The sequence below is a fragment of the Vombatus ursinus genome, unplaced genomic scaffold (genome assembly GCF_900497805.2).
Source record: "Vombatus ursinus unplaced genomic scaffold, bare-nosed wombat genome assembly UNPS02014821.1, whole genome shotgun sequence".
In the NCBI taxonomy this organism is placed as follows: domain Eukaryota; kingdom Metazoa; phylum Chordata; class Mammalia; order Diprotodontia; family Vombatidae; genus Vombatus; species Vombatus ursinus.
In genome coordinates this window covers 41,755,995-41,776,066 of record NW_020954599.1, presented here as the reverse complement: position 1 = coordinate 41,776,066, position 20,072 = coordinate 41,755,995, and the positions used below count along the sequence as shown (strand labels likewise).

Below are 20,072 nucleotides of genomic sequence, written 5' to 3'. Positions count from 1 at the left end.
TTGTTATTGTTTTTTAATTAGGAGAGCAGAGCAATTAATCCTGGAAGTAAATGATGATGTTATCCCATATTGCATAGCTATTGGGGATGTGAAAAAGCTAGTTAATTTTTTTACTTCAAGAGGTCAACTTAAAGAAGCCCTCCTTGTTGCACAGGTATGACAAAGGACTAATATAACTCTCGTACACCATGACAGAATCATTATTTTAGGAAGCTGAATTTAAAAAAAAAAATTACAAGTGTGTTTGTATATAACATATATGTGTTATATATGTGTGCACATCACACACACATATATAATACATACAGATAGGGTTTTAAAATAAAAATTTTTAAATAATCAGTTGCTTAAAACTGCTTCTGCTGGTAACATGTAAGCTTAGTAACATTTTATTCCCATTAACTTTTGAAAGACAACTTCTCTCATCATTTTTGAGAAGCATCATGGTGTGTGGAGAGAGAGGCAGCCATAGAATCAGATCGACTCAGGTTCAAATCCAGCCTCTTAGACCTACAATACAAGTTAAATGACTTTGAGGAAGGGACTTAGACTGTGGGTGCCTCGAAGCACCTCTCAGACCATATAGAGATGTTACTGATGAGTTGTGGATCTGTGCAGAGCATGGTATTTCCTATGCCAATGACATCACAGATCTGGACCGAAAAAAAAAAACCAAAACAACATACCTCCTAATAGAATGTTTCAAACAAGTAGTTGTGTACTAAAGTATACATTTTATATTCTTTAATTCTAAAGTGTAGTCTTTTGAAATTGTCAGACTGAAAACAGTTTTACCAATGTTAATTTAATTTCTAGGCTGCCTGTGAGGGAAATATACAGACTCCACAAGTGTCTATGCATAAAGAATCTTCATATTCTGATGGAAACAACATGGATGATTACAATGAGTGAGTAATAAACATATATATGTATATATATATGTAGTTGTTGTTGACATTTATTATTTCTTGGCTCTGGTGTTCACTCTCTCGATCACACAGAGAAAGGGGATGACTTATACAACCTATTATAATTTTCTCCTCCATCTAGGCCTTTTGCAAAAATCTATAAAGGAGAATTGCTAGCATAAGTGAAGCAGTCTGTATGCATCTCTATGCTGCTGTTAGGAAAGCTAAAGATATTGAGGAAAGAGAGAAATAGGGAACTTGGAGAATATACAAAGAACATGAGATTAATAAGGAGGTGATTGTATTTTTAAAAATTGGGATGCTGCCATTTCACTGTAAAAATAGAAGAAATTTTAGTTATAAAATAGGAATGCAAATAAGGTTTTCCAACTTACTAATGTCCTCTGTCATCCAATAGTCCCACTGTATTTCTTGTACTCTCCATTACCATCATCACTGCCACCTCCACTGATACCAATCATGGATAATAGATCTAGAGTGTAAAGACACCTCCAGTCTAAGTCCTTCATTTTGCAGACCCAGGGAGATTGTTATTTGCCAAAGCAATAATTTAGATGTAGGGGTGTGCCAGACTGACCTTCTCAGGAATGTATATTGAAATTTTCAGTGGAACCATTTATATCTTGGAAATCTGCAATGCTATTACAAATTAGGATTTGATTTATTGTTTTATTGTTTTGTCTAGGCTTAAGAAGGTGATGGAAAAATGTTAAAAATAGAGATTTAACTTAAGATACATGGTTTTCCAGAGCCATTGAATAGCCCACCACTGAGACATAAACATTCATCACTTCCTCTGTTTATTTGGTCTCTCTTCTCTAAGTGTTATGGATCTTGAGTTGGAGAGGAAATTAGAATCTCATTTTGTAGATCAGAAAACCATGTCCTAAGAAATGATGCCTTGCCCAAGGTCACCCAGGGAGTACTTTCTGCCTATCCATTCCAACCAGTTCGGTACTTTTCGGCTATAATTACTTGGATTTCCTGGGAGAGTCCTGATTTCAAATATTCTGACCCAGTCACAAATCCATCATATGTTAGGGCTTCATAAAATTTAAATAAACATCATATTTGGGAACATGGTACAATCCACTAAGCAAACTGCTCCTGTGGAGCCTTGTCATTTTCAAGGAAACGTGATTTTTTATGACTTTCTTAGATGATGGCCTGGTGGTTCCCAAATGTTTTATAGTTGCAAAACAAGACTTTTTTTTAAACAAAACTTCAGCAAAGCCTTTGTTGTACAAACTTTTTGTTGTTGTTGTTGTTGTTGTACAATCTTTTAAGAATAAAAGTGTCTGTTATGAATATATGTTACAAATATGAATCAAATGACATACACTTGATTAAAAAAAGAAAGAAAAGACTCTTTGTATGAACACTTCTTTGGCTCACTTAAAAAAAAAGAACAAATACCAAGAGAGGGACTTCCCTCTCATCTCTTTCATGCTGCCTGGTCAGTCAAGATGTGCTGAATCTAACATGAAAAGGAGCATTTACCTCCAGGACTTGTGTGAGATGATTCCTGGACAAAATCCTTCCACAGAGCCAAAGAGGAGAATGTTAGGGGAGGTTAGGGATGACTCATAAAGGGTTCTGAGGCCCAGAACCCTTGGCTCTGGGCTTATAGAACTGGGTTCAATTTTGGGCATGGCCCCCCAAATCATATTGCTTTATTTGTTTTTTTTTTTCCCAACTCTGAATGGCCTCTAGAAAATCTCAAAAAATAACTCATGCCCATATCTCTATATTATGTGGGGAAATGGCTCATAGATCCCATATAAACACTCAGGGTAACAATTTATATCTAATATAGGACAGTCTTTATTCTGTCCCACAGAAAATGGAAAAACAAAATTAAGCATTCACAGCAGCTCACAAATAGTCAATAGGATGCCTCTTCCCTTTTTATTGTCTCATCTGCCTTCCCCTGAGGGCTAAAGAAGAGCTCTAGAATCATTGCATGGTCCAGTAGTTTGGACTGCACTTGGAAGGGAAATGAATTTGGGGTTGTTATGGAGGCAACTCCTTCATATTGTACTACCTCAGAAACACATTCAGCTGTTGAGTTTTCTAGCATTACTCTTCAGGATTGGAACTCCCCAAAAGCGAAATGAACTGGAAATTGCTTGCAATGCAACTCTGAGACTAGCACTGCCCAAAAAAATGGCCTATTTCTTGTTAGAAGTCTGGGTTTTAAGATCACACTGATCAAGAAATTGGCATTGTCCAAGAAATCCACCCTCCCCCCATCTGTCTAGGAGGTTAGGGGTCAGGAACATGGGGTCCAGGAGCTCTTATATTAGAGTCAAATGTATCCACACATGCCACAACCATGTGCTTCTACCCCAAGGCAGCCTTTTGCTGCTCCCTGGAAAAATGCTTTGTGCTAAGGTTCATTCTTAGCTCTGTGTTCTAAAAGAAGGCTCCCTTTTTTACTAGCCTAGTACAAAGGGGTAGCTCAAACCCAGGATAATGGAGCCAATCAGTCATCCTTAATATCTTCTCCCCTAAGGTGTCATTTGGCAAGGTCCACTCTCTCTAGAGATCAATCTCTAGGTCCCAAAGGTCCCAAAACAAAGGTTCCCCACTTTTCCTAAACTCATCAACTTGACTGAGGAAGTTCTTTGATCTGCTCCCTACAGGGAAAGAGTGCATTTCATCCCTAATTCAATATGGAATTGACCCCAGAGACCAATTAACCAAGGAGTAAGCAACTTAGAACTTTTCATCCCAATTAGGTCCTTTGAGTTTTTTTAATGAGTTTGTCCGATATAGGAGTAATGTAGATTTAAATAAAGATAGTCATCATATTTAAATTCATAGCATACTTTTTTTTCTGTAGTAGGTATAGGGGTCATGGTAGGCATCCATGGAGCCTTGATTTTCTCATTATTGGTATTTCCTCCACTGGTATATATCCAAGATCCCAACCCCTTGGCATTTTTTGTGGGGGAGACTGGGTCTATCTCCTGCAGGCTAGAAGTGAAACAACCATTCACATTCATCCCAATACTGATTGGCACAGACTTCCTTCAGCAGCCTGGTTGAGGTAGTGGAAAGATTTAGTGCTAGATTTAGTGTAGACACCTGATCAGTGTTAGCTTTAACTATAACTTGGAACTCAAGAGATCAACCACTTTCTGCCTCCCCAGCACCCAAACCCAGGCTCATCTACTATTCCTAGTGCATTAAAATAGGATGCTAGAGCAGAGGTGTCAAATATAAAGAACCCTGGTAGGCTACACATTGGCTTAGAAAACCATCAGTTAACATTATCTATGCTGAATTCTGTTTTTATTTATTTTGTTAGATATTTCCCAATTACACTGTCATCTAGTTAGAGAGTCACTCTGGTTACATGGGGCCTGCAGAGCATGAGTTTGAAACCTCTGGTGTAGAGAGTCCTGTTGATAAGCACTCAAAGGATCTGGATTTGAATCCTAACTCTCCTATTTTACTGCCTGTGGGACCTTGAAAAAGTTACCTAACCTCTCAAGGCCAAAATTCCTTTATCTGTAAAATGAGGCATTACACTAGATGGTCTCTAATGCCCCCCTTTTTTTCCATTTGTGGTCCTGTGATCCAATCCTGTTCTCAGTAGGATTTGTGGCAAAAGTATATTGGCAGAAACTGAAAATATCGATATGAATCTAAGAAGACTTTCCTTCCAGATCCATCCCTTAGTTATTTTAAAGGACTCATAGAAACTGTTATATTTTATAAACCAAAAAATCAAGAAGCTTCAATGGCTCCCTATTGCCTTTAAGATAAAATACAAAATTCTTACTTTGGCTTTAAAAGCCCCTTGTGATCTGGCTTCAATCTATCTTTCTAGATTGATCTCATCTTGTTGCCCCTCATGTATTTGACATCCTGGCCACACTGGATTACTTGCTATTCACTGTACTCAGTGATGTTTTGGTAAATGTTTAATAACTGGCTCTCTGGGTGGAAATACATACACATACTTTTAAGTTTAATCTGCATTAACATTTTCTTTATCACTTTCCTAAGTATAGCCAATCAACAAAACAATAAACGAAGCCCTGATGGGTAGTTCGCTAATTTCCCTTGTGCTGTATGAGTTGGCTCGAACACATCCCTGCCTGTATATAGTGTTCCATCTCCCTTCCCCCTGTCTTTACAGAGCCATTCCTCAGTTTCAGCAGGCTTTCCTTGCTCACCCCTATCTCTTAGAACTCCCAGCCTTCAAAGCACAGCTCAGATTCTGCCTCCTACAGGAGTCCTTCCCTCATCTCCCCAGTTAGTAAAGTTCTTCTTCCACCCAAAATCATTTTGTACATACTTTCTTTTGTATACTTACCCATGTCTGTGTTGTTTTCTCCTAAGACTATGTCAGGTCCTTGAGGTCTGAAACTGTTATGTTTTTGCCTTTGTGTCCCTAGAACTTTATATGCCTGGTGTCATGTCATTCAGTCATTTTCAGTCATATACAACGCTCTGTGATCCCCTTAGGGATTTTCTTGGTAAAGATACTAGAGTGTTTTGCCATTTCCTTCTCCAGCTCATTTTACAGATGAAAAAATGGGGGCAAAGAGGGTGAAATTACTTGCCCAGAGTCACTCGGCTAGTAAGTGTCTTAGGCCTGATTTGAACTCAGGAAGATGAGCCTTCCTGACTCCAGGCCCATTTCACTGCACCAGTTAGCTGCCTCTTCCTGGCACCATAGTAGAAATTAAATGCTTGTTAAATGCAATTAAATTGACATCAGGGCTATTCCAGAAATTCTAGGACCCCTATCAGGTAGGAATAGAAAAGGGCTAAAAAGTGTACAATGGGGGGCAGCTAGGTGGCTAGAGCACTAGCTCTGAAGTCAGGAGGACCTGAGTTCAAATCCGGCCTTAGACCAAAAACTTGATACTAGCTGTGTGACCCTGGGCCAGTTACTTAACCCCAATTGCCTAAAAAAAATTTACAAAAAAAAAGTGTAGTATATGGGAAGAAATAAGGCTTAGCAGTCAGGGATCATGCTTTATTGCTTCTATTTGTATCCCAAGCCCTTCATATAGTAAGTGCTTAATATATGCTTGTTGACTTGCTGACTTATTTAATCATTGTCTATTCCTCAATGTTTAGCATAGTGTTTTGTGCATAGAAAACATTTAATACTTATTGGTGAATGAAGAACAAGACTTAAGCTTAGATGGTTTGCAAAGTAATGTTATATCCTTGCCAATCATGGGGTATTGTAGGTACCACGTGGCAGGAAACCCTGCTTCTCTGGCTTTCCAGCAGCCCAGGACTTTACCTCAGCATAGGCTCCCAAACTGGGGGAGGGGGAGATTTTTTGCATCTGGGGCGAACATCACTAACCTAAGCAGCACTGAACACAAGTTGAGTTGGGAAAGGATGGAGAAACAGACTCCAGGACAAGCATGTGTTTAGGATACTGGCCATCCCTATGAAAAGAAGACCAGTTAGCAGCTCACTATTTAAAGTACCTTAACACCTAGTTATGAGCCAAAATTAGTTGTTTCTTCCTAGCTACGTGTGTGTGTGTGTGTGTGTGTGTGTGTGTGTTGAAGCCTGATTACTGGACTCTGAGAGATAATTTTTAGAGAAAACATATACATATTTTGGGGAGGGCCCTGAAAGAAAACTTGAAGACTATTTCCCCAAATCCTCTGAACGTATTAAAGTTAGAATCTAGTCCAACTTCTTGATTTTTACAAAGGAGGAAACTGCAGAAAATGAGAAGTTATTTATTCAAGATTATAGAAGGTTCCCAAAACCCTTACTGAAATTGAGGTTGAATTGAGATAATCGTATGAAGCCCAGATTTCATAGACTGAGATTGGTAGAGCTAGCAGCAACCTTACTCAGCTCCTCTGCTTTACAGAGAAGTAAATAAAGACCTAGAGTTTGTTTTAGGGCAACACCTAGAACCTCGCTCTCCTGAGCCTCAGGCCAGCACTCTTTCTGCCAAGTTGTGGAAATTTGGCTTTCCTTAAAGGCAGAAGGGCACTAGCCCTTCAGAGCAGGGGGCCCTGCTTTCCTGACTGGAGACAAACAGCGAAGCCTTCCAAAAACAGCCTTGCCTCCTGCTCTCCACAATCTCCATCCTTCTTTTTCCTTCAAAAAGATTAGGGAGCTTAGGAGGTAAAGGTTTAAAGATAAGGAAAGTCTCAGGGAGGGATAGGAAAGTCAGAGGCAGGAAATCACTTCTCCCTATCTACCCTGTCTGTAGAAAGAGTTCTAGGATCCTTGAAATCCTCTACCCTGCCCTTCACAGGGTGTCCCTGGTCAATAAAATGAAGAAATCCCCAAGACAATTAAGATGCTCCCTCCGCAGAAAATTACTCTTGTTATCCCTTTGGTTACCAGCTGTACCTCTGCCCTACCACCAGCCTCCCTCCCCACTTCTTTTGGAGGAAGGAATAAGAACTCTTATTAGTGACCCTTAAGATTTCTGCACCCTAGGACAAATTCTCTGACCCATGCCCCATCCTGTTTACTGCTCTGCCTACAGGACCCTATTTAATAATCTGCCTACTCATATTGCATACATTTTGGGACAGAGGAAAGATCACTGAACTTGGACTCAGGAAGCTAATTTTGAATCCGTCCTCTGACACTCACTCATGTGGAGAGACCTCCAACAAGTCCCTTTACCTGCCTAAGCTTCAGTTGCCTTATCTAGGTTATGAGGAAAGTCTTTTGTCTACCTTAAAGTGCTATATAAATATTGCTTATTTTTAGCTATCCAAAGGCTATTTTTAATAACCTGTGATAATGGAAGATGGTTTATTTCTGTACCTGTGTTAAAGTATTTATAGAGAGTTAAATCTTTTTTTTCTCCACAGACTCTTGCAGAGGGTCAGTAAAGAGCTGGCAGAATGGTATTTCCAAGACGGCCGAGCAGTGCTGGCAGCATGTTGCTATCTTGCTGTAGATAATATTGAGGTACAACATTTGTGCATTTCCGTAAATGAATTAAAAGCCAATGGCTCTTTTTTATATCATATATATATGATATAAATATATATATATATTTATATGGTACTCAGGAAAAATGTTTTAAATTTTTTATATGCAAGGGAATTATTTAGTACATTATACTTAAGTTCACTTTTAATAAGTACTACTTGATTCATTGGTGAGAATATGGACTATATCAAATAAAGTTCTTATTTCTATTACAATTTTTCTTAATATTTAAGCAATTAATAGCAGATTATGTTTTGAGCTATTTGAGCTGGTATCAAACATTTTTATAAACTATTCCTAAAAAGCTAACAATAAGGTTATATTGAGAGGGACTATTATTAATTACAAAAATAACAGTACTAGTAGTACTTTAGAGTAATCTGCCTCTGACACTAAAACCTTCTGTGGCTACACAACTTTCTCAGTTTCCTTTTTTCAATTTGTTCCTTTAAAGCATGTAGCTAATCTTGCTTAGTTCGTAAGGATTGGATGACCCCATGGTTTTTAAGACTGATATTCTTGTGAATGTAATTTGTACCTTTGGAGGGGGTGGGGTGGGGTGAAGAATGGTTCACTTGGTTGGCATCTATGGTACTGAAGATAATATTTTCTTACTGAGCCAGCTCGCCATGGCACACCTGATTCGTGGAAATGAACTTGAGTTGGCTGTCAGTGTGGGCACCGTCTTAGGAGAGAAGGCAGCACCAGCAACCCATTACGCCTTAGAATTACTAGCAAGAAAGTGTATGACAATTGAAACACGGTAAGGATTTCTAAACCTCCAGGATTCTCATCAGATCATGTCAAGTATTTCTTTAAAGAAACAAAAACAACTATTAGGTGCTCTGGATAATAAGTATGCAGGAAGGATCTGTGCTCTCTTCTTCACAAAAAAAAGATTACGGGAAAGAAGTGACCAGAAATGAGAATGAAGTAATAATAAGATGTTCAGGATAGGGTATGATATTAAAGTAATGAGAACTTCTTTGTTTATATAACAAAATCATATATGCAAGTTCCTCCATTCTCTAGTAGCAGCAATTCCAAGCTTTATTTGATGTATTAAACATTAGCACCATCAAAGGGATGCTTTTTTTCTCCTGTCCCATGTTGGGAACTGAGGGCAATGTGGGTTCTTTAGCTTAGCTCCTCAAATCCCAGAAGATACTCCAGGAGACCCAGGGCTACATTTTAGGCCTTCAAATACCATCAGAGGAGCAAAATGTGCAAAAGCAACTGCCCTTGCCCTGAGTCATTTTCCGTCCAGGAAGAGGGGAAAGGAGATAATTTTGAGACTCTGCTCCTCCTCAGTTATTTGCCACTCTTTGGAGTTTGTAGAGATATTTATCTGACCAGGACCCTTTCCCACACATACACCTGATGAAAAGAATAATACAAATATTCCATCCTTTTGGGCATACCCCTAGATCAACAGCAGCATCCTATCTTGAATCAGGTCTCCTGGACTTATTCTACTTCACCTGACACTTTTCAGAGGACCAGCAGGATGTGGGGTCGTCCCACAGCCAATCTTTATTAGAACCCATCTGAGAACTGTCATTTAATGCTAGTTGTCCTTTAAGACCACTCAGTCCTCCTAGTATGATTGAGCATTAGAATAGTCAGTGGCCATAGCTTACCCCAAGCACAGAAACAAACCAATTTACAGTATAGTGTCCTCTACGTGATTATTCCTTTAGGTGGCAGTTATCCCAAATTAAAGGTAAACAACTCCTGAAAAAAAAAGAAAAATAGGGTTAGTTTCAAAAACTGGTGTGATGTTAAAAAAAGTGAAAGATTTGTGAAGCTAAGCCAAATATAATAAAAATATTCACCTTACTGAACTCTTCCTTTTCATAGCTGTAGCTTTAACCTATAGTTACCCCCAAAATTCTGCCTCTACATTTCTCATATTTGTATCCTTCCCTTTACTCATATGGGTACCACCCAACTTAAGGCCCTCATCTCTTCTTACCTGGCCTGTTCCAGTAGCCTACTTGCCTCTTGTGTTTCCTCTTTCCAATATATACTACATGTAGCTACGAAAGGACAGAGTTGCTTGTGCTAGTTCCCTAATCAGGAAACTCCAATATTACCTCTATGATCTAAAACAAATTTCTTTGGCTTTTAGAGCCATTTGGAACCTTGCCCCAACAACCTTTTTTGTTGTTGTTGTTGAGGCAATCAGGGTTAGGTGACTTGGCCAGGGTCACACAGCTAGTAAAAGTGTCTGAGGCCAGATTTGAATCAGGTCCTTCTGACTCCAGGTCTGGTGCTCTATCCACAGCACCACCTAACTGTTCCTCTCCCAACCTCCACCTTTTTAGCTTTATTATATATTGTTCCACTCCTAACCTCTCCCTCTTAGAATTCCTCTTTCAAAGCTTTCAAAACTCATCTCAAACTCTACCTTGTACATGAACCCTTTATTGACCCACTCAGGCGCTAATAATGCCTTTTTCATAAAATGATCTTGTTAATATTTTATGTAGTACATAAAATTTGTTTCCCCTGATACAATGGATGCTCATTGAGGGCAACAATGGTTTCATTTTTGTCTTTGTATTCTTAGTGCCTGGAACATAGTAGGTACTTAATAAATGCTCATGGATTAATTTATTGAGTCTCAAAAATCCCTTCCAATTTTTCAGTTGTATTTTATGTCACACTAACATATACATATATTCTGAGGAAAGTTGAAAATATAAACATTTATTTAGAATCAGAATAATTTCCAATGAGCGACTATAGTCTTTGTAGCTGCTCAAAGAGCCTAAATGATGAAAATATGCTTTTAGATTAGCCTTCATATGACAGAGAATATAAGTTTAATTATTGCTAATAAACCAAGAGTATTTTGGATTTTTTCCATTTATGGTTTAAAATGAAAATTTTGATTCCTCCGGGTATTCATTGTTATTTCAACATCTCCTTTTTAGCTTTCCATTTCTTGGATACAGGTATTTTATATTTTTATAAAGCTGCAATTTAAATAATACATTGAAAAGCACATAGTTTTTCATTATTAAAAGAAATGTTCTTGAATTATTATTTTTCTTAATATACCAAACCAATTACATTATTCATAGTAATACAAAGTATAACTGCAAAATAGTGAGGTAGACTTTAATGTTATACATGAAAATGAATCTTATTACTTTATAGCCACATTTCATCTAATAAATTACTTCTAATTACCTATAATAAAAAATTATGCAGTGTGTTCTGAGAATAAAAACTAAGAGTTTTAATTCTTTGTATAATCTTTAACAGATCAGTAATAACTTATTATTGACATATCTAATTAAATCTTATAAACCCCACCTTAAGAAATAAGTAAAAGTAAATTTCATTGTACCAGTGGCTTTACAAGCTTGGGGAGGAGGAGGAGGAGGAAGAGGGGATCTGCAGATTTTCCCCTTTAACTGTAAACCATGCAGATCACAAAAAGGTTAAGAACAGGTTTCAAATAAAATTCCTAACAATGCCTTTAAATGAGTTTAGCCAAACTTATTTCATTAACAAGTTCTTAGTTTCAGTGGGGAATTCACAAGTAAGTGGAATTTCTCTTTCATATGTTGCCCATAAACTACTGTTTTCATAAATTATTATTAATGATTATAGTAGCAATGGAGGTGAATCCCAACAAGCTATGTGGGGAAAACTGAGCCCTGGCAGGTCATACCCCACTGGAAAGGCTTCAAGTATGGGCTGAACAACAGTGGTTTGCCTGGTATCTGAGGAACAGCACCCCCCTCGTGTGAGAGGCTCATCCCCAGACTAGCCTAAGCTGGTGACTTTGTCAATAAGGGCAGTTCTGAGTGTGTTAGTCGAGCCAAAACTCTGGCAGATTCTATTGATCTGGAGCTGAAAAGCTTCAGCTGAGGAAGTGTCTGAACCATCCAAGGACCAGCTTAGCTACTGACTGCAAATGTAGAATGGCTCATTACCAAAAGTTCGGCCCCAAGGGGATTATTTGTTTTTACACATTAACTCAAGAAGAACTCTACTAAGGTATGGATAGAGTTATAATCTGCATCTGTAGAAAGAGTGCCCACACTGGTAATCACAGATCTAATTAAGTATTTGAAATTTCAAAATAAGTAATGATAATATTTAGTAGTTTAGAATGGGGATTCTTAGCCTGGGGTCTGTGGATAGATTTCAGGGGTTCTGTAAATTAAAAAAAATTGATAACCACATTTCAATTTAATTGGTTTCCTTAGCAATCCTAAGTATTTTATTTATTTCATTTAAAAATATGATTTTGAGAAGGATTAGTCATAGACTTTACCTGCTGCCAAAGGAGGTTATGACAAACAAAAAAGGTTAAGAATCTCTGGTTTGAAATATTTAAGATTTTGTTATTATAGATACAAAGTTTTACTAACATAAAATTATTTATGATTTAGCATTATTTTGTTATTAATAATAATTTCACACACCATAACACTGAACAGTCTTCAAACTGCTTCCCTCATAGAACATTTACTAGGACTAAATCAAATATTATTCAGATAGCTTTGAGTTCCCTTTTCTTTTCTTCATTTTCTATTAACTCTGCTTATAAAGTAATAAGCCAAAGACAGGAAGCAGGAAGAGGAAGAAAAGCAAAGAAGAATTTTGTATTGCTTTGTATAACTGAAAGTTAATTATGCATATTTCTCAAACTGTTATATACTTTCTGTAATAGATAGCCAAAAACTAACACATTGTGATGTAAAAGGAGGTTGCATTTAAAAAGTCTGTTTGAAACTGTAAAGTTCTCAGTCTAGTTTTGTATTTTAATCTACTAATGAGTTTATACATCTAATTTTGTGGGCCACTAAATGAATTTTTAAAAAGTGAAATCCATCAGTTGCATCCCTTTATTTTTTGTTGCCTTGTTGATTCCCTGAAGGTTTACTAAGAAGTACCAAAAGACTGAAAACAGTAAAATTTAAATAGTCATGTATTTTAATTAGTTTAGCATGCTAGCTATTCCCACTTTTCCAATTTTGTATGCAAAATAAAAGTGGCTATGATTTGACTTTAAGGAAGGTTGATTAATCAATTGAATGCAAGAAGAGGGCCTGGGACTTCTTGATTTGGTTAGAGACTCCAACTCCCTAAATAAAGTTCATTGTAAATACACACAATCATATCCATAGTAACTCAAGTGTTATCTTGCGGATGAGAATCATAAAATGTATATGAGTATTTCCCTCATACCACTTTAATGTCGATGAATTACACTTAGACAGGAGCTCTAAGATTCAATGTAAAATTACTATTTTATATGTAAATAGATAATGCAAGGGAGAAATATTAAAAGTGTTATGATTTTGAAATTTTTGCAAACATTATATTTAGATTTTTCCTAAGTAACTTTCCCCATTTTTGTCATTTGAATAGGGATTTGGCAACAGACCTTCTCTTGAGGATTCCTAATAATGAGCTGCACCTAGTAAAACTTTGTGCTTTCTACCCAGGATGTAATGAAGAGATAAATGACCTACATGAGAAGGTACATTGTGTTATTGTTGAGTTGTTTCAATCTCTCTGTGACCTGCTTTGGTGCTTTCTTGGCAAAGATACTGGGGTGATTTGCCAATTCCTTCTCCAGATCATTTTACAGAGTAGGAACTGAGACAAACAGGGTTAAGTGATTTGCATGGGTTCACACAGCTAGTAAGTGCCTGAGGCCAGATTTGAACTCAGGTTCTTCTGACTCCTGGTCTGGAACTCTATTTACTGCACCACCTCGCTGCCCTATGAGAAGGTATACCAATGAGAATAAGTATTCTTAATGGACACAGGCTGCTATGTCTTAATTTCCCTTTGAGGTTAAGAAACTATAACACATAACATTATATAATAAACATAATAAACTATAACATATAGCATATATAACATATAAATAAATGATTCTAACCTGATTAGAATATTTTTCTCTTAATTATATTGACAATTAGAAGTAGAAAAAGGAGATTATTTGACATAATGGGCAGACAGCTGGCTTCAGGACAGGAAGAGATTTTAAGTTCTGCCTAATACCCACTGGCTCTCTACAGCTAAGTCCCTTAACCTCTCAGTGTCCCCTGGCTACTCTCTAAGCCAATTAATTACAGAATAGTAGCCTATTTGTATTGGTAAAAGGAGTCTCCTCACTGGGACTTCCCTATACCAACCATATAGATACATCTTAAGTCCTTTAAACAAATAAGCCCTGATGTAGGCTAGGCAGCTGGGTTCATACTTATTCTATTTAGGAAGATCTGATATGGGGCTGAAACCTGCCTCCTTCCTGGTCCTAGGTCTATTCTCAGTTGGCCCGAAAAAGTCTAATAAGAGCCCTTTCTACATCACCTCAGTATTTTCAGTGGATGCATATTCTTCTCAATGTAGGTGCTCACTGCAGCTGTACAGACTGGAATCCATCCAAACTTCTCCTATGAAGTTCTTATTCATGTCCTCCCTGAAATCCTCAAACATGCCAAGCTTTTCTCTAGGTCTCTGATTAGTACCTGTGTACCAGCCTTGTAGATGGGTTATCCATAGGCTGTCATTACCCCTCACTCTCAACATGTAACTGAAGCCCTGTCTTGTAGTGCATCTCTCATAGACCATTTCTTGGGCATATGTTATCACAGATAATATGCTTGCAAAATATTTATGTCTACCATGTGTGTCTTCATTTCCCTTTGAGCAAACTGATCTTTAAGAGCTTGTGGTGGTACATGTTTTACTACAATGTATTAGTGTTTTTAAAATGGGTTTTTGTTTTAAGGAGAAACTTGGGGTCATTGAGAGCACTGTAGAATTTCCCAAATACAGTCTAACAATTTTACCTATTCAATTCTGGATCCAGATCATTGACCATCTGCATTGTCTGTCTGGGATACACGTATTGAGGACTCAGCTGTATGTAGCTATATATCATACAGTATGAACCAGTGGTATCAAATTCAAGTAGGAATGGATCCCTGTGGGCATATTGGCTTAGACAATTATAAATTAACATTGCCTGTGTTGTAATGTATTTATATTTATTTTGTTGAACATTTCCCAATTATAGTTTAATTTAGTTCAGGCCACACTTGGAGCGGCGGGTTTGCGGCATCTGGTCTGGACAATGGACATTTTTCCTCCTTGTTTTTCCAGGTGGATCATTTCTGTGCCATCATAATCTGTTAGAATAGGACTTCTGTGAAGGCTTCTACAAGTACCTTTAAAATTTGAAGTCATCCGTGTAGCAGAAGGAATACTGCATTTGGAAGTAGAGAAATAGTGTTCAGTTTCTATCTCTACTACTTATCTATGACCTTGGGCAAGTCATTTAACTTATTTGGGTCTTACTCAGTTGTGAAATGAAAGGGTTAGACTACATGACATTTAGATTTAGCATTCAATCTATGATCCTTTGCTTCTTCCAGCTCTATTCCTATCATTCTGTGTCTACCCCAAGTCCTCTCTTTCTTAGAGCTACATTCCCTATTTCTTTGGTCCCTAAAATGATTTTAAGTCCTTTTTTCATCTTGATCCCCTCTCAGATACTGCTTACCATCTTGGCTTCCCAGTATCTTTCCTAAAATATTCATCCAGACTTAAATACAATGTTCCAGTTGTGATCTAACTACTGCATAATACAGTGGAATAATTTGTACCTTTTTTCTGGATACTAACTTATGCTAATGCACCTAAAATCATGTTAGGCTTTTTAGCTGAGTCATATTGAGCTTACAGTCCATTAAAATAATCAGATCTTGTTCCCATGAACCATATGGTCTAGACAAATCTCTCCCATCTTGTGATTTCACTGCAAGAAACTCCTAGTAAGGAAAACTCCTATATACCTATACAGGTCAGGAACTATTCTTCAAATTTTAGACAGAGTTGCTTCTTCTACTGATGCAGTTGCTTTTTAAGACCAGCATAGGATACTTAAACATATTCAAACTTCATTCTGTGGGATGTCTTTGGAGATCTTATCAAGTGTACATTGATAGCTGGAATAGTAGCAAAAATCTAGCAAAATGAAATTTAATAGAGGTTAATATGAAGTTCTATATTTGAGTTCAAAAATCAACTCTACAAGTTCAACATGGGGAACTATAGGTAGATGACAGTTGATATGAAACAGATATAGGGGAGTTAGTGTGAAATGGCAATCACATATAGAAGTATAATCCTTTGTCTTGGTAAGACCATATCTGGAGTGTTGTATCCAGTGCTAACATTCCATACCAGGCAAGACATTGATAAGTTGTGGTATGACTAGAGAAAAGTGATTAGGATAGTGAGAGAACTGATATTCATGTTATAAAAGAAAGGATAGAAAGAACTGGGGATATTTAACTTGGAGAAGATAAAGCTATCAGTAATGTTATCACTATACTATAATATTTAAGAGATTAATAGGTGGAAGAAGGTTTTGGATCATTATTATTATTGTTTAATCTCAATACATAATTAGGACTAATGAACAGAAGTCACAGAGTGACATATTTTGGCTAAATATACGGAAACAAATTCTAACAAATTAGTTCAAGAGTGGAGTAGGTGACCTCAGAAAGTGCGAAGATCTTATTTATTGAATGTTCAAGAAGCAATGTATGATTATTTTAGGGGAATGTTATAGAAAGAGTGACTCTGGGATGATTTGAATTGTTTGATCACTGAGGACCTTTCTCATCTGAGATTCCATGATTCTAGTTGCCTCTCCCAGCTTTGTGTCAATCTTGAATTTGATAAGCATATTACTTAGAGACAGAAGTATCCAAATTAATCCCAATTATACATAAAAATGTTGAACAGAAAAGGGCTAAACGCTGGTTTGCATAACTGACATCAGAATCAGAGAATTTCATAGTTTGGAGGTTCATTGAGATCATTTTGCCTGATCTATACCTGAATAATAATCCTGTTTACAGTATCTCTAACAAATAGGAAAATTCAGATTCTGCTTGGATGCCTCCAGTGATGAGGAACCCATTACCTCTGAAAGAAGTTGAAAGCACTTTCATACAATTCTTTTTGTTAGGTAGTTTGCCCTTGCATTAAGTCACAATTTACCTCTCTGCAACAAACTCCCACTTACTTCTGCTTCTTCCCTCTGGAGCCAAACAAAACAAATCTAATTCCTCTGTCGTGTAACAGCTCTGCAAATCTTGGAAAACAGGTATCTCGTTCCTTCAAGTCTTCTTTTCTTCAGGATAGACATTCCCAATTCCTTCTACCAATCCTCATATGACACAGTCTCCATTTGCCTTGCTAGCCTGATCAAGACTCACTCCAGTTGATATATATCCATTCCAAAATGTTGCGTTCGGAACTAATTTCAGTCCTCCAGATATGTTCTGATCCAGGAAGACTACAACAGGATGATTTCAATCTTCCCCTCATCCTTGACACTATTCCAGTTTTGAAGCCTAAAGTTGCATTATCTGTTTATCTTGTGATCACATTATTCTTGACATTACTACAATATATTAAAATACCCAGATCTTTTTATAGAAGCCATGCCTTCCCAAAACAGTACTAGTGAAGTTTTTTTTTTAACCTAAGTTTAGAATTTTATATTTCTCTCAATTTTATTAATTCCATTTTATTAGATTCTGGCCATCGGCTTATTGATTCCAATTCTGTCATCCAATTGTGCTTCCATTACATTTCAAATGTAATCATCTTTGCCTTTATTCAAGTGATTAATAAAATTATTGAACTGTTCAAGTAAATAATAAAAATATTGAACTATACAGGGCTAAGGACAGAACCACGGGTTATCACACTAGAGATCACCCTCCAAGTTGACATTAATTACTGACAGTTCCAAATCTACCTGACTTGACTAACACATCTAGCTTCTATTTCTCTATCCTTTTGATTCATTTCAACAAGTATTTATATAGGCATTCACCAGGCAGTTATGAGATAAGGGACTAGAGCTCAGGAAATAATTGAAGACTGAATTTGTAGATGTGGGAATTACATGTAAAGATGTGGTTGCTAATGAGGTTGGGAAAAAGTAAAGAAAGAACAGGGCCCAAGGCAGATGCGTGTTGATTAATTGATTCACAAAATGAGTGGGGATATAGATGACACTTCTAGAAAAAAGACTGAGAAAGATTGATCAGAGAGGAAGAAAACCAACACAGAGCAGTGTCTGGTAAACCCAGAAAGGATATAGTATCTAGGATAGTCAACAGAGTCAAACATTGTGCAGAGATGAAGAAGTATGAGAACTGAGAAAAGTCCATTTGGCTTAAAGATTTAGTGATAAAGAAGTGACCTTAAATAGACCATTTTCAGTTGAACAGTCTCCATGAAGATCTCAAAGAGGTAGAGAAATGAACTGGAGGTAAGAAAGGTGAAACGATGACCATAAACCACTTTTTCTGGGACTATCACTCTGACAATAAGAAAAGATGGCAGATGATAGCTTGAAAGAATGGCAGGGTGATAGGGCCAAGTGAAGGCAATTATCAAAGAAAATAGCGTGAAACTTTACCTCTCTTTCACCAAATGTAACCATGGGGATTAACAGTAATAAATCCATCTAAATCTCTCCACAATTGTAATTTCAGATGGAAAAATATTTAAGAAACAAAAAAGCATTTATTGTATTTCCCTAAATTATCTTTATTAATGTATTTAGAATGATTATTTCTTCTTTTAACAATTGTTTTCTAGTGTCATCTACCCACAATAGAAGAATGTACAGGATTAGCAGAGACTGCCCTTGCAGATGGAAATGTATTTGAAACTGTAAAGTATTACTTGTTAAGTAAAGAACCTGAAAAAGCCCTTCCTGTTGGTATTCACTTCATCAAACGTGAGTTTTTGCATGGCATATTCATATGCAATCTACTCATTTGTTTGACCTCTTCATTCATTTTTGCAGTCAGTCTTAAAATTAAACTGGCTCATGTATTGAAGGACTAAAAGAAATCAGTGGTTCTAAAATTTTAAAAATAAAATCCAACAGAAGACATGGACTGAATTTAATGAGCCATTTTTCCTTTCCTTTTAGTTTGGTCTACCTGGGACTTGGTGTCTCAGAAGGAATTCTGAGCAAATATGCCCTAAGAAGATGTTCATGATCTCTTACTTTAGTGACCTAGGGAACAGCAGAAGTAGAAGAAATGGATTTACAGAGAGACGGGCAATGTTTTTATATGTAGTTTATACAAATTTTGAGGATCAAATATTGACAGGTACTTTTTTTTTTAATTGCAAAATTGCTTATATTTTCTTTTTTTTTATATCAGAACAAATGAGCCATTCAGACTGGAATTTGGATGCAATCTACCCAGTTCTTGATCTTCTGAGTTATGTCCGCACTGAAAGACTAATCCTGCATAAATGTAGTGAGTGAGTACATCTTTCTTCCAGATGCTGAAATTGAACTTCCTGTCTTATTTAAAGATAATTCTTGTTATCTTTTGTCTTAAACCATTGTCAGTTTGAGATTTAGTTCCTTTCTTGGAACAGGTGAATGAGCATTTGGTTCATTAAATTTGTCCTGGGGAGTGGAGATGGAAGGGACAGAAGGATGAGAGTAATAGAGAACTTATTAAAATTACAGTGGGATCAATTTGGAGCAAAATAATATAGTTTAGAGCAGAAGTGTCCAACTCAAGGCCCACAGGCCACAAGTGCCTGCACCAGAGTAAAGTATAATTGGGAAATGTTGATCAAATGAAATAAAAATACAACAAAGACAATGTTAATTTATGGTTTTCTAGGTCAATATGCAGCAGCAGGAATTCATTTCTATTTCAGTTTGACACCACTGGTGTAGAGGAACCCCACATATTAACAGGAAAGCATAAACCTACACATGGCTCAAGCACAGCCAGTGCCAAACCTTTAGCCAGTGTTGGCAATTGGTGGCATGGGCTTCCAGGCCTTGGTGAGCTCCTTGAAAGCAGAGACTGTTTTCGGCATTTCTTTTTAACATCAGCACTTACTTAGCAGAGTGCCTGACACCTAGGAAGTGTTTGATGAATGCTTGGTGACTTGATGTGACTCTATAGACAACCAAGGGCCCAATCCTATTTTATCTTCCTTATAGAAAGGGTCACTGTGGCTTTAGGAAGCCTATGAGTCAGGAAATATGGGCAGGGAAGCCTCCCTGCAGGTCTCTACCCTGTACCATAAGAGCAGTGGAGTTCAATGACATTTCTGGGAATTCCCACAAAGTACCAAGGA

At 37.1% G+C, this 20,072-nt stretch overlaps 1 protein-coding gene across 1 annotated transcript in view; it reads left to right on the top strand.

The window, feature by feature from the left end:
* The window catches only part of WDR17 (WD repeat domain 17), a 102,390-nt gene that overhangs the window by 73,433 nt on the left and 8,885 nt on the right, over positions 1-20,072 (top strand). Inside the window, exons 20-27 of the mRNA XM_027837566.1 lie at positions 22-154; positions 817-908; positions 7,757-7,856; positions 8,504-8,643; positions 10,820-10,840; positions 13,275-13,386; positions 18,552-18,693; positions 19,130-19,232. Of these exons, the coding sequence (XP_027693367.1) occupies positions 22-154; positions 817-908; positions 7,757-7,856; positions 8,504-8,643; positions 10,820-10,840; positions 13,275-13,386; positions 18,552-18,693; positions 19,130-19,232 (843 nt within the window). The remainder of the gene's footprint in view (positions 1-21; positions 155-816; positions 909-7,756; positions 7,857-8,503; positions 8,644-10,819; positions 10,841-13,274; positions 13,387-18,551; positions 18,694-19,129; positions 19,233-20,072) is intronic.